This window comes from Phodopus roborovskii, unplaced genomic scaffold (genome assembly GCF_943737965.1).
Source record: "Phodopus roborovskii unplaced genomic scaffold, PHOROB, whole genome shotgun sequence".
NCBI classification, from domain to species: Eukaryota; Metazoa; Chordata; class Mammalia; order Rodentia; family Cricetidae; genus Phodopus; species Phodopus roborovskii.
The window spans coordinates 18,605,916-18,621,240 of record NW_026126470.1 but is presented as its reverse complement, the minus strand read 5'-3'; the positions used below and the strand labels follow the sequence as shown (position 1 = coordinate 18,621,240).

General features: G+C 35.1%; 1 protein-coding gene across 1 annotated transcript in view; it reads left to right on the top strand.

The window, feature by feature from the left end:
- The window catches only part of Tmprss15 (transmembrane serine protease 15), a 95,436-nt gene that overhangs the window by 45,374 nt on the left and 34,737 nt on the right, over positions 1-15,325 (top strand). The window contains exons 16-19 of the mRNA XM_051191778.1: positions 1,084-1,219; positions 7,188-7,277; positions 10,578-10,703; positions 12,187-12,327. Coding sequence (XP_051047735.1) covers positions 1,084-1,219; positions 7,188-7,277; positions 10,578-10,703; positions 12,187-12,327 — 493 coding nt within the window. The remainder of the gene's footprint in view (positions 1-1,083; positions 1,220-7,187; positions 7,278-10,577; positions 10,704-12,186; positions 12,328-15,325) is intronic.

Sequence of the window (15,325 nt, the reverse complement as noted above, 5' to 3'; positions counted from 1 at the left end):
TTACTGCCCATCAAGCTGTTTTGTTGCACTATGTTCTATCATTGATCCATATTGTACCTAATTTACACATCACACTTCTTCGAAGGTAAGATAACATAGAATATACCATGGTCAGTATGAGGTTTGATGCTATATGGAATTTCAGTCATATTGTGGGACTTGGGGTATATTATTCTCTCTGGAAGAATACTAACTTACTTTCTGGTTATTACATTGCATTGAGAGATTGTGGAAAACTTGCTGTTATCTCTTTAAAATTTTATTTTCTCCTCTGGGAAAGGAAGAAATTCACATTGTTTGGAATAGTGTCTAGTAAGACATCTATGAAATTAATGGACACATTAGTGAATTGAATATATAATATGCTGAAAAATCAAATAAAATACTTGCCTCATACAGCAAGTAACATGTAGCAAATATTTCGGTCACATCATTCTTATCCTAATGAAGATAGGTACAAAGAAATATAGTTGAAAACAGCCACCATTTCTGAGAACCTGCTGTGATGTCTCTGACCCCAGAAGCTATTACCAAGACGGTTTATTGGTCTTGAAATCAGCACCTTCATAACAAGGCCATCTCACAACCCTAAGTGAACTAGGAGAACCAGTACTAGATGGATCTAGAAGCTCATATTATGCTAGTCATTTCTTCTTGTCTACTTTTTTTGTATTTAAATGATATAATCAGAGTATCTTTTCTTCAAGACTAGCATTACTATGAAGGAAAACAGATATTTATATTTTTAAAATATAATTGGGAGGTTTCTCTCTGCTTCTAAATTATATATAGGTTTTATTAAGTAGACTATGACAAAATCAGGGGAAAGAGAAATAAATCACAAGAGTATAATACAGAAGGAATACATATGTGCATATTTTGCTAAGATTTACATATAATATAAAAGTTGTGCTCCTCAAGAGTATTTATACAAGATGATTTACCAATATTTCGACATGGAGTATTTTATTATGCATTTTTGTAATTGGCTATACTGGTTCTCCAGAGTTGTTAAGCCATAAGAAGAATCAGGCCAGAAAATTATTAGAGTGAAATAATATTATATGCCTCTGTGAATTTCAGGTTGTGTTCAATGCTTTTAGAAACCCAGGTTGGAGTACAATAGCCCTGGATGACATAAGCCTAACAAATGGAATTTGTAGTGAGAGTCTTTATCCAGAACCGACTTTGGTTCCCACCCCGCCGCCAGAGCTTCCTAGTAAGTAACCCCATCATGTGTATTCCCTAAATCATGAATCTATCTTGTTTGGGCTTATTTTTATTATCTCAGCCTAACAGCATTTCAATGAAAAAATGGAAGTAAAAATAAGAAAAATGATAGCTAGCCGAATAATATGTTACAATCAATACACAGAGAGTCATCCATTGTTTAGTTGATCACATTTAAAATATTTTAGTAGCTTTATTCTTGAATTGAGTGACTACTAATTTTTATTTTATTCTCATTAAAATACAAATTCGAGCACCACATTGGTGGTGATGACTGTGGTGTTATCATGTTGGTGGAAGGGTTGCTGAGGTGCTCATTGCCTTTTTAGGAAAAGATTTGAAATTCACAACACCTCAGTTAAGACTGAAACACGGCCTTAGGGTTTCTGTTGCAGTGAAGAGGCACCATGACCCTGGCAACATTTAAAGGAAAACATTTTAATTGTGATGGAGGCTTACAGTTTCAGAGGCTTAGTCCATTATCATCATAGTAGGTAGCATGCTGGCTGGGAATATGGTGGAATCTTGAGCATTTATGAGACCTCAAATCCCACCTCCACAGTGACACACTTCCTCCAATGAGGCCACACCTACTCCATCAAAGCCACATCTCTTAATAACGCCACTCCCTTTGGTGGCCATTTTCTTTCAAAACACCATACACCCCCAACTCTGTTTTAGAATAAATTTGACAGCAAATATTAAACTGAAACTTTTACATGACAGCCCTAATGATTGGGAGTATTTACATTCTGAAACAATGCCTTGATAAAGCTTTGTTACCTAACCTTGGTAACTGCTTAGCTGAGCAATAATTGAGATTTCCAATCCTAGAAGAATTTTTAACTCAAAAAAAAAAAAAAAAAAAAAAAAAAAGATTCTTATGCTTACTTTCCTCAGTTCAAATTGGAAAGCTTAAAACCTTCATTACTATTCATATTATCCATGTGTGAAGGAACACATCCTATTACCAGACTATTGGATTTGACAGACCATAAAAGGAGACTCACAGATAACGATACCTTATATAGCACAGCTACTGTCCCTCTATTAGGATATTTTTAGTGCAGAGCTAGTTTTGAGACAACATCCCTCTGTCTGGTGATTGTGGGAGTCTGAGGGAGTCAAACAATGTATTGTCATATATCTGAACACTCAAACACAGAATTTCCTCTTCTCATTTTGTCTGAAACACTTCTGAAACACTTAAAATACTAACATACAAAAGCATGACTTTTTCTACATGCTTTTTCTAAAAAGCAAAGAAGCCTGGCAAATGAGTTTGGTGTATGAAAGCATTTGTAACCTAACCTGGTGACCTGACTTTAATTCATGGGATACACATGAAAGAGGAAAGAACTGACTCCTACAGGTGTCCTCTGACGTTCGCATATGAGTGTATACACACACACACACACACACACACACACACACACACAGATACACACACACACACACACACTCTCTCTCTCTCTCTCTCTCTCTCTCTCACACACACACACACACACACACACACAGGGAATTGGGGTTTCTGTTTGCTTTATTTTGTTTTTGTTATAAGAATCATTTTTTTTTCTCAGCTAAATGACTTTAACAAACCCAAATTCCTGTAGAAAAATAACTGGTATCTTCCATCTTTTAATAATTGGGCTGCCACTACATAAAGACGTAGTTCATACAGGCCTCACGCTGCCAACTTGAATATTCGCTATATGAGACCAAAAAGCTAGTGCCCACTCTCCTTTCATGCTGACATGTTTAGATATTTCCTGAATTATGCATTATTCCCATCATTCATTAAGTCACAGATATTCACTCTATAAATCACAATGCCAACAAAACCTAAGAGGTATAGGTGATTTGTGAAAATTTTAACATGATAGAAAAACAAATATTTTAAACAGTGTAGTATTTATGGCTAATATGTGAGAAAGTGTGAGGTGGGCAAGATTTAATTATGGAAATGTGTGTGTAAAAGTGTCACTCAGAAATCTGAGAGGGGGAAAGAAGTCTGATGCTGCTATAAATTCTGAAAAAAAAACAGGTTTTATTTTAATTTTTTTCAGTGTGGGGATGGACTGCAAGGCTCTGACAGATTAGGCAGATGCACAGGTGTGCTTCTCAACACTATTTTTATTTATCAATTTAGCCCTACTGTAACTCACTATATCTGTCCAGTTTCTAGTACCACATGAATCAATAACACATAAATGTTATTAGACATACTGAGAATGCTTTTGATATGCCGATGTTTTGTCATATCCCTCTTTAGGTCATTGAAACTAAGTTTTTTTTGGGTTAATACCAATATGAACGCACTAATTTGGGCTTTGTGGCATTTGAATAAAGCAGTCTCATTATATTCTGTATGGGCCCTCTACATTCATAGTGTATGTATATGAAATAGTACGTTCAGAATTCTTAAAATCAATATTGGTTTGATGAGTGTTTCTAAGTTTCTATAGTACAATCTCAGAACTCCATATTTAAGACATAAGCCAAATCACATTACTTAAATTATAAAATCTGAGATAACCTTTTTATATTACCGCACATAAAAAATGATTACAACATGGTTTCCCATGTTAAAATCTATATTATGTGTACCATTATTATATCTATTCTGGCCATTAAAGAAAAAAATCACAGTATCTCAATGTACAGAAACTTGGCATCCATGCACATTTTAGCACTGGAGAAATTGTACTGTTAGAAAAACCCATCTGATCTTAAGAAATAAATTTAGAATTTTCCCATAATGTGTTTGTTCCACTTTCTAAGTGGTTCACTTTGAGCCAATGTTTGGCACAGAGAAAATGTTAATTACCATCCAACGAATTCTGAACAATTTCTTTCTAATGCTTTTTGCAGATGGGTCAGTGGAATTTCTATTTGTGCAGAGCTATTCTGATTCCAGATCACTGAATTGTTTAAGCAAAAATAAAAGAAGACCACGGTTGACTAGCTAAAACCTTTCTTTCACTCTTTACCAACCAGTTAAATAAGAAAATCTCAGACAAGTGGGTAAATAATAAAACTCTGTGTCCACTCCTTTCCTGAGATGTTTGTTAGTTCCAGTTTTGTGGTTATTCACAATTGCGGAGATTCCTTTACCATCTGACCTTGGCTTCTGCCCCATGAGCTCCACGATGGTGTCTGTGATGGTGAAACAACTAATTTCAATATTGGCACTCTATTTGGAGAAGTTTATGAAAGTTAATATTCTGTTTCACAAACATCATATCTATTTAACAAACAATGCTGAAGCTCTCTGATAAAGTACAGTATGTGTAAACAAAAAGAAATCTGCACTCAAGGTGCTGGCTGATTTCTGGGGTGCTCAAGTAATTGAGAAAAATGGCTTTGGCCATTTCAATGTTCACTACTTCTCAGGATTTTTCTCTGTCATGTTCTGATTTAAGCCATTATTCATTTTTAAAATGTTACTAAACAACTTGACAAGTTCTTCATGTGAAAATCAATCTGCATTTATGCTGTATTAGCCTCTCCCTGTAGACTATAATTCTGTGGTGTTTATTCAACTTACATTCAGCCCCTAATACACACAGGTATTAGTTGCATTAATAGAATCCTTTGCCAAAGAAACTTTGACTATTGTTTTGCTTTCACGACTTTACCTTTATTACAACTAGCCTCATTTAGTGTTATAGTTGGTTAGATTTATTACAAGAACAAATAAAATTTATCGTTCATGAATAAATACTTAAAGCTATTAGTCACAGGTTTGATTAAAGTATTTACATTATTAATAGTTACAAAAATATCTTAAAATTATTAATTTTTAAAAATTGGACTCCAAATTCTCATGGGAAATTTAATTTTGGATTATAACATAACTTATTAACATGGTCCATATATTATTAAAAGATCTATTGTGTCTTTCTAAAATAACACATAATACTTACTTGAGAATATTAAAAATGACTTTCACATAAATTCAACATGATTTATTATTTCTCAAGTTACTTTTATTATTTACCCCCATAAATGAGTACCATTCAGAAGCCTATTAGTGATTGAAATTATGTCTTCATTTCTTACTTTCTTCCACCTGTTCAATTCAAACTCTCTGTCTTCCTTGCCTCCTGGATAAACCTCCCAATCTATGGACACATACCTCAAAAGTGTTGTGTTGGCCTTAAATAGATGCTACCTACCACTTGAATCTCTCAAGGACATACTCCATCTTTGAAAACTCCCTCAGAGAATGCAGCATAAACACATCATGTGTGCACTGAAACTTTCTACAACATAAGAGATCCATCAGATACAAATATTTGAAAGACAATACCTAGAAATATCAGAAGTGAGGATCTAATCTGGCTAGGGACAGGACCTCTGGACCAGTCAGGTCACTTTACTCCCATTGTGCAGGCATTGATTACCTAGTAGCCTTACATGACAGCAATTTCTAGAGGGTGGCTCATTTGCCTATGGCGCTTTTTCTAATAATCATGGGGTTCTCCCCACTGTGGGAACACTTTGACATTCAAATAAGTTGTGCTGTAACAGCCAAGTGGCACAAGGTAAATTAGCTAATTTCCTACAGTCTTTAACATGGAGGCAGCCACAGAAGCATCTTCCATATAAAGATCAAAGGAGTTTTGCTGGTCAGTTATTTGATATGAAATTGTAATTTGAATATATTTCAAAATGGTCATCTTAAGTACCTTAAGGGAAAGACTTTACTAAGAATATTTTTGTTTGCAGAATGAATGCTGAGTAAACTATCTGTCTGATTAGGTTTAATAGTTACAACTGACATTATTTTAGTTCTGCTCCTACTTATTCATTTTTCATACATAGCACATGGGTGTCTGTTAGGGGGCTTGGGCAGTCTATGGGGCCACGGGCAGTGGAACCAGTATTTATCTCTAGTGCATGAATGGGCTTTTTGTAGCCTGTTCCCTATGGAGGGATACTCAACCTAGATACATGGGTGAAGGCCTTGGTCCTGCCCCAAATGATGTGACAGACTTTGATACGTCCCCATGGGAGACCTCATCCTCCTTGAGGATTGGATGGGGGAGTGGGATGGGGAGATGGTGGGAGAGTGGGAGAACAGGAAGAACAGGGAACTGGGATTGGCATATAAAATAAGATTGTTTTTACTTTAAATAAAAAACAAAATTTTAACATTCCTAATCATAGTCAAAACAAGAAGATGTAGGCACTCATTTTATAATAAACATTAATTCATCCCTGGGAATCCCGATTGTTGCAAAATGTTGAGTAACACGTCCAACCAGAAAACAACACTAAACTAAAAATATTGTTTTGTTGTGGGTTTGTTTGTTTGTTTTTGGGGGGAGGGGTTGTGTTTAGGCTCTCATATAGCATAGGAAGGTTTTTAATTTTGAATCTTTCTGCTTCCATGTTCTAAGACCTTAGATCACAAGTGTGTGCTAGCATACTTTCCCTCAAAAGAATTACAAACAGAAAGAGAAAACATTACTCTCAACTTCCTGACTACCATGCACTTTAATATTTAGCAACATTTCCATCCAACACCTTAAGAACAAACAATAGGAAAGTCTATATTGCTAGATTAGTGACATGCCAGCACTGTCCCTTCTTCTAGGATGGTGGCAGAGATGGGATTTGTCTATTATAAATATTCATGGTTTTCTGAAGGTATGATTTTTTTCTCTTGTGTTTTGCAAAATATCTATATTAGCCAAATAAATATGGGCAATCCTGAACAATATTATAAGCTGTTGAAATGTATAAAGGGAGTAAGAATGTAAAAGTTTGTGAGATCATTTCTAGGAAAGACACTGATGTACCATCATGTCTCCCTAACAACTTATACAACTTGTAAACTGAATCTGTTAAAACTGGCATCCTAAGACATGTAGTTTTAAAATGCCTGGCATCTAGTAGGATATCTATGGAATAAGCAGTGTTGTTAATGACTCTTTCCTAATCCATTTCAGCTGACTGTGGAGGACCTTTCGAATTATGGGAGCCAAATACAACATTCAGTTCTCCAAACTTTCCAGATATCTACCCTAATCAAGCTTTCTGTGAGTCTTTTCTTTTCCAGGATACCAAGGAAAAATGTACATAGCAAAGTTATTAATTTGTCAAAATGGGTACTGCATATTGTCTACCTATGAAATGCATCCTTAATTATTTCTTTCATTTTTGAGAGTATTGATAGAATAGTTACATCGTTTCCCCCATCCTTGGCTTTTCCTTCATCCGAACCCTCCCATATACCCTTCTCTGGTTTCTTTCAAATTTATGGCCAACTTTTACTTTGCTAACTTTTTAAATAAAGGCAAAGTAATGGTGTTCATTATGCATGATTTCAGTCCATTCTTTACAGTGCTTTGCACTATTGTAATTTCAGAATAAAAATATAAAAGTAATGCCCATGATACAATCACCCTTGCTCCAGTTATTTCTCTTATCAACTTCCTAGCTCATCCATGTAATCCCTGCAGTGTGTGTAAAGCATGTTCATGGTTTTATAGAACAAAGTCAATGCAAAGGGTCAAAACAGCTGATGTAATAATTTCCCCCTTAGGAAACACATACTAGACTCAATAGAGAATACAACCAGAGTGGTGTGATTAGACTCCCAACACCAACAAGAGGATAATTGGGACTGATGAAATATCTATATTTAGAGAAAACAACCTGTTAAAAAAATAGGACAAAAGTTGTCACCTGGCTAGTGTTACTATCTAGAGAAACTCAGATAGTTTCCAAAGTTTCTGATAGTTTCAGATAGTTATCTGAAAACTGCATATTCTGCATTGCACATCCACACTCTCCATTCTGTTTTACAAAAATTATAATTCAAGGGCTATGAGCTGTGAAATAGCCATGTTTTTTCCATGTTCATTCCTAGTTAGGACTCAAATGCAGTACAAGGCCAGTACCATGAATGGAACAATAGCAGTGAAAGGGGGATTTAAAAATGTGAGCCTCTATTCACAAGGAGATACATAGCAGTCTCAAGGCTTATAGCGGTCACTAGGGCAAGCGAATAGGCAGACAATAGTCTAGCATGGTTTGAATGCAGAAGCAGAACTTATCTTCCCCATACACACGTCATGCCAAAGACAACATGTAATCTTATCATTGGTATAGAGGTTTAAAAATTCTAAAATTTAGTCAGTGATACAACTAAGAGCAGTATTGTTGCTTTTACTTTTGATATTATAATATGATTACATCATTCCCCCTTCCCTTTCTGCCTTCCAAACATTCCAATACACACCCTTCTCACTCTTTCAAATTCATGATGGCTTCTTTTAACATGAATTGTTGTTACATGCATATATACATATGTATATATGTGTGTTATATGGTATATGCATATGCATACAAATGTATATACTATGTGTACATACATATATGTGTATATGTGTGAATATATACTATATATAACTTTATACTGATTTATATTAGTATATACATATCACGTGTATCATATACATCAATATAGATAAGAGAGAGAGAATCAGTATAATGTTACTTTATGAGTTTTCAGGAATAACCATTTGGTCTTGGAAAACCAATTGGTATGACTTTCCTAGGGGAAGACTATTCTTCCTGTTCTTAGCATTCCTTAGTTGTTTATAGTTCTTCTGTTCACCCAATGTTATCAAATAAACAATGTGACTGTCTGGAAGGATACTCAGATCAGGTCATGCACTACAAATGTTCAAGATTCCATTAAATAAGAGTAAAAAGCCATTATAGAGGGACATTGAAGGGGCAGGCACAGACTAGTCCAAGAAAGCATGACTTTCTTGACTCTTTAAGTAAAACTCCATAACTGTAGTTGGTTAAATTGATAATGTGGAGAAATTTTGCTCTGTGTTATGGAATGTGAATTTTATATAAGAAAATAAAGGAAGTTTAGTTTCCATATATTTGCATGAGAAGCATGAGAGGATCATCTCGCATTTCAGACAGATCAATCTGCCTATGTATCAGAAACAGGGAGAGAAGGAATTTTCAACAGCATCTTCAAATAGGACATCAGAACTGTCAGCACCTTGCACTGTGATAGGGCAATTGTGATGATATATTGTTTATGATCTAATAAAGCTTGCCTGAAGGAACACAATGCAAAGCTAGCCACAGCCACAGAAGCTGGGCAGTGATGGCACACACCTTTAATACCAGGACTCAGGAGGCAGAGGCAGATAGATCTCTGTGATTCTAAGACCACTGTGGGCTACAGGAGAGTGAATCAGTCTAAAAGAGAAACAGAGCTCACATCTTTAATACCATGAGAACATAAGGATCTCAGTGAAGTCTTAGGCAGCAGTCTAGGATTGTGAGGCTTGGTGGAGAGCCGTGTAGTCTGGAGTTGCCATCTGGGGACAGGATTGCCTCTCCAGTTTAAGTATTGGTAGAGGTGAGAACTCTCTAGTGCCTGGTTGTTTTGCTTTTCTGATCTTCAGCTTAAACCCCAATATCTGCCTCTGGGTTTTTATTATTCATGCTACAAGCAATGCATGTTGAGAACTGAATATTAGTGAAGGGCATAGGAGGCAGAACTAAAGGCCAATTCTGCCTTTAGTTTGCATGTGATTGAAGGTGTGAAGAGAGCTAGGGGCCAGTCTACAGTTGGTGCTGCCCTTACCTAAGATGGAGAGAAGAGCCAGGAGTTTTCCAAAGAGACACGTGTGTGTGTGTGTGTGTGTGTGTGTGTGTGTGTGTGTGTGTGTGTGTGTGTGTGTTTTAAATTTAAATCACCTCAAAAACTCATAAAAACAACATTCATTGAAGCAGTTTTTTTTCTTTAAAACTAAAAGAATGCAATATATTTTAATTGGGGAAACTTTCAAATAAATACTAGAGTTTGCTTATTTGATCATGGAAAGTTAGGTGAACTGAGGCTGGCTAGATAGCTTATCGGGTAAATATGCTTGCCACAAACCTCATGTCCTTTGATTCTTGATACCCCTATGGTGGAAGAGAACTACTCCAGCAAGTTGTCTTCTGGGCTGTGGAAGCTTCACCCCCCCCCACCCCCTCACACATACTAAATACAAGAAAACAGAGAAATTTAAATGAATTGGACTATTGCTACCTATTGATGTTCTTAAACTTTGTGCAATAGTATCAATTGGCTATGTAAAACTTTTTAATAAGGTATATTGTTTTGTATAAAATGAATTATGGTGAATTTATATCAAATATAATTGAATTGTTACAATACATATTTAAACCAATCCAATATATTACCTTTCCTAGCCCAAACAAGACAAATCAATGAAAATAAAAAACGACTATGAAGACTTAAGGAAAATAGGAAGACATATGCTGTAAACTAATTGTTGTTATTTATTGTCTTCAAGGTGTATGGAATTTAAATGCACAAAAGGGAAAAAATATTCAACTTCACTTTCAAGATTTTGATTTAGAAAGTATCAACGATGTGGTTGAAGTGAGAGATGGGGGAGAAGTTGACTCCTTGCTCTTAGGTACGATCGAGACTTGAAAGTCTATGCAGCTTGAGACACTTTATGTACAGAGAGAGCACTTTGAAGTGGATGTAAGAACTATACAATTTGCAAAATTAAAGTGTAACAACAGGGTAGCATGTTGATGATATTTATGTCATTGAAAATAGATTTTTTTCATAAAGTTTATTCTGATTATGATTTCTCCACACCCAAGTTCTCCCAAAGCATGATGGGTTTTCTTATGGGACATATTTACAATAGTAACAAGATTATTCTCTTCTAGAATAGTCGTTGCTAATCAGGATTGATATGGTTACAACATAATTCTTAAAAGTTGGCAATAATTAACTATAAGCATACCTATCATGTAGTTTCTATGAATTCTGTGTACATCAGGTGTTTAAAGATAATTATTAAGTCAGATTTCCTTTGATCATAAAATATCCAAATTCTGTTTCTTATAAAATTTTAAGTCATTTTTATTTTATATTTTATCAGTTTTTCTTATTACTGTCTGTAGCAGAGCAGCATCTACTTCTCAAGAGCTGATAATGACACAAACATTTACCAATGTTTGCTTTTTTCTATTTCTATTGGTTATTACTTTGTAACTATACACAAGAAATATTTTTGTCTGAATGGCAAAATACATATAAGCACATTTAAAGTATATTGGGAAAATGTAAGATTATATTATTTAGTTAGTAATTTTTAAGAAAGAACAACTTTTTGCTAAGATTAGCTCAATGCTAAATTAGGAAGATCTTAAATATTCAACTGGGAAGCATGAACTATGATTCCTCACCACAGAGAGGGTTTTATCTAGCTGCTCTTATGACTCATATTCATCATTTGTTATGTAACCTGCTTGAAGTTCTCTAAATCAGGGCACTCACACAAAAATTATGAGAAGTGAATGGAGACTCTCCACGAGACACCAACCTCTGAAGGACCAGAATAACAGTGAGCATTGCCAGGCATACCTGGAAAATCTCACAGAGTTCTAGAACACAGCTTTCTAAAATGAATTCTCAGAGCCACACAGGAAATAAATCAACAACGAAATCCCCTGGGAACCAACAAGATTTGGGGAACATTCATTGGGATCAGGGTACCCATTTGTAAAAGTACTTTGAACGGTTGCTTTTTATTTCATTTTCTGGTTACACTGTGCTCCTAATGAAATCGCTGCTGATATGAGCAATAAAAATAACAATTTATTATTTTACTTCTAATTATTCACACAAATCAAAGAAATAAAAATTCCAGAAGGATATTTAAGTTATATTGTAATTTGTAGATAGAAGTGGTTTTGTTCTGGAATTGTTTTTCTGCCTCTAATAGATAATGCAACTAAGAATCAGCATCTAAAGTATAAGAATATGCACACGCATTTGGTGGGCCATTCTGCTTGTAGTCCATCCTTCTGAAGATGGAGGTAAAATTTTTCATGTGTCTCTGAGATTCAAACACCTCACAGTCTCTTTTCCCTTGGGGGCAGCTGTGTACACAGGGCCTGGCCCTGTGAAGGACGTGTTCTCTACCACCAACAGAATGACTGTGCTTTTCATCACAAATACGAGGAGGGCAAGCACTGGTTTCAAAGCAAATTTCACCACTGGATATTACTTGGGGATTCCAGGTAAGAAATATTGCACATTTCATCATAGCTATATGAGCAGACTAAGGAAAGTAAAATCTCTTTCAAGCCTAAGTCACAATGTACAGGTTTGTATTCTGAGATATCATTTTGTTTTTCTTAGCATAATGTAGACTTTTGTTCCTACTCCATATATTATGTAATGATTATATGAGGTTTTTTTTTTCACAGCAGGAATTCACAAGTTTTTGCATATCAAGTACTTCTCTATTAAGATCCTTGACTTAAAATTTAGCATGAAGTTCAATGTAAAGGAACTGGCTCTGTAAGGAAAGACTTTTCATTTTGCCTAGATCTTACCGAGAGAGGAGGAGGGAGCTGGGTTCCTGAACTGCTGGATGCCAGTGACACCCAATTAAAAAATTAAACATCATTAACTTGTTAGAGGTAGCCAGAACAAAACAACTACAGTGGAGGTGTTTAATGCTGAATGCTGCTGCCATTATAACCTTCACATTGTGTTCTTTTTATATTCCTAATTTAAGCAGCAGGAAAAAAACCAACACATTGTAATACACACTCACACATAAATACACACACACACACACACACAGAGAGAGAGAGAGAGAGAGAGAGAGAGAGAGAGAGAGAGAGAGAGGGAGGGAGAGAGAGAGAGACAGAGAGAGCAAAGACAAAGACAGGTTTAGACAAATATACAAAATGTATTTACTCGCATATTTATGATTAAAACCTTTGAATTATTTGTTGCTGGTGGTTCTTCATGGGCTCTAACTTTCCTTGTGCTGACCAATTACTCAATATTCAGTATCAGCATTCCTGAATGAAATTCATAAATTTTCATTCTTATATATGAATTCCTAGAGAAGGGGAAAGTTTGCATGATCCCTCTCTTATGGATTATTAACTAAGGCTAAATACTGCTGTGTGGTTAAATTATGCTTATATCTGCTTCTTTACTAATCACAGCTGGCCTGAAATGTTGACTCTGTCCTGGGAAGTGGCCTGCTTTCAGTTTTATGACCATTTTCTCTAGCCCCACAAATAAGCCATAATGTTAATTATGAAAGCTACTTAGGAAGAGTTGGATGCTAATCCAATCAGCTAATCTTCCCATCTGGTTTAAAAGCAGCTGCTTTTCACTTAGAAACAGTGATATGAATCAAACAAAATACACAATTACTGAGATTATTGAACTATATATATATATAAATGTATGTGTGTTAGTGGTATTTAATACTTGTGTATTATATGTGTATACGTATGAATATGCATATGTACATAGTATACATATATATGTGTGTATGTGTGTGTGTATGTTTATGTGTATACACATGTGTGTATCGAGATGCTTTAAAGTATTGAGATTGAATAGATCCAGGGAATGTCTGCCCCACCCCAATGGAAAACTATTTGTCCACATGAGCACCTAGCTAACCATCACTGGTCAGATACCAGAGAAGTCAATTTAAAAGAGGAAGGATTTGCTTTTTTCCAAGTTTCAGAGACTTCAGGCAGTCAGACCACAGTCTTTGGACCTTATGTCTGAGCTTATAAGAAAGAAGAACATGATGGCATTTCTTAAAAATTACTAACTAAATAATTTAATCTTACATGTGGCAGAGGCCACCTAATTTATGTTGGAAATGCAAACCTGGATAGTGGTGGCGAAAGGTAAAGGGGGTGAGATGGGGAGAGGGCGAGGGAGAGTCTCCTAACACTTCTAAATCAAGATACAACACCAGCTCACTACTTTCTTCAGGTGAGCTCCATTGCCGAAAATTTCCAGAACCTTCCAAAAAAGATTCACTAGCTAGAGATCAAACTCTTCAATACCTGAGACTAAGGGAGCAAATAGAAAGAGAGCACTTCATATCCCATGCTGTGAGGAAGATGAACCTGTTTCATTTGAGGAATGAAAATGATTCCATTCCTCCATATATCCTCACGTCTGAGGGAAAATAAAATAAAGTATAATAAGACAAAATTAAATAAAAACTGCACAAAATAAACAGAAGGAAAAGAACCCCAGGAAGACTCAAGGGTTAGAATTTACAAGGCTGTCTATCACTTAGGTAGTATAGTGAGTTCCAGATGAGCCTGGAGCACGCCACGCGAGATTTTCTTTCTTTCTTTCTTTCTTTCTTTCTTTCTTTCTTTCTTTCTTTCTTCCTTCCTTCCTTTCTTTCTTTCTTTTTTTATGATGGAGGTAGAGGGAGTAGAAGCAAAGGGCATAGGAGAAATTAACTTTTAAAAGGTCAAAATTGATCTTAAATTGTAATTTAATAAGAAAATGAAACTAGAGTTCATGTAAAAGAAGAAAATGACAGTTTTATTAAATAATGAATGATATATATAATATATATAAAGTATATATAAGATGAAAATAAGCATAGATTTGCTACAATGCATGTATATATATATTCAAAATGTAACTAAAAATTGAATCATTGCTTTGGAAATATTGACCAAGATACTTTGGAACAAGCTACAAAGTAGCCCTGCTCTTTCTAATTTTGTTATTACTGATTAATTTATGACAACTATGTCTATTTGCTGAAAGCTTGTCTACCGCTTCAGGTTTTTATTTCCACTTTGGAGGAATCCATTATTTTCTATTGTATTTTAATTCAATATGTGATATGGGTTATGCTAATTTTTAATGATGTGTAGTGTGCATATGTAATGATGTAAGGATATGTTAGTAGCTAGCATTTAGTGCTTTTAAGATAAAATATACAAAGAATATGGATCATTAAATTAAAAGCAAAATATGTGTTTGATATTTTAAAGAAATTGACTTATGTCCTATGGGTAGGTCATAAGTCTGCATAGGACAAAAACACTGAGTGGCAGAAAAATAAAAAAGTATTTTCACTATTACTGTTTTAAATAAAACTTACGATTCTGATCTTTTAATTATTACATAATAGCTGGTTCCTAATAGACTAGCACTTGCTTGTCACCTGTTTTATAAGTGACAGCACAATGAAGTCCCTCCTCAAGACTTCTGAAAACTTGC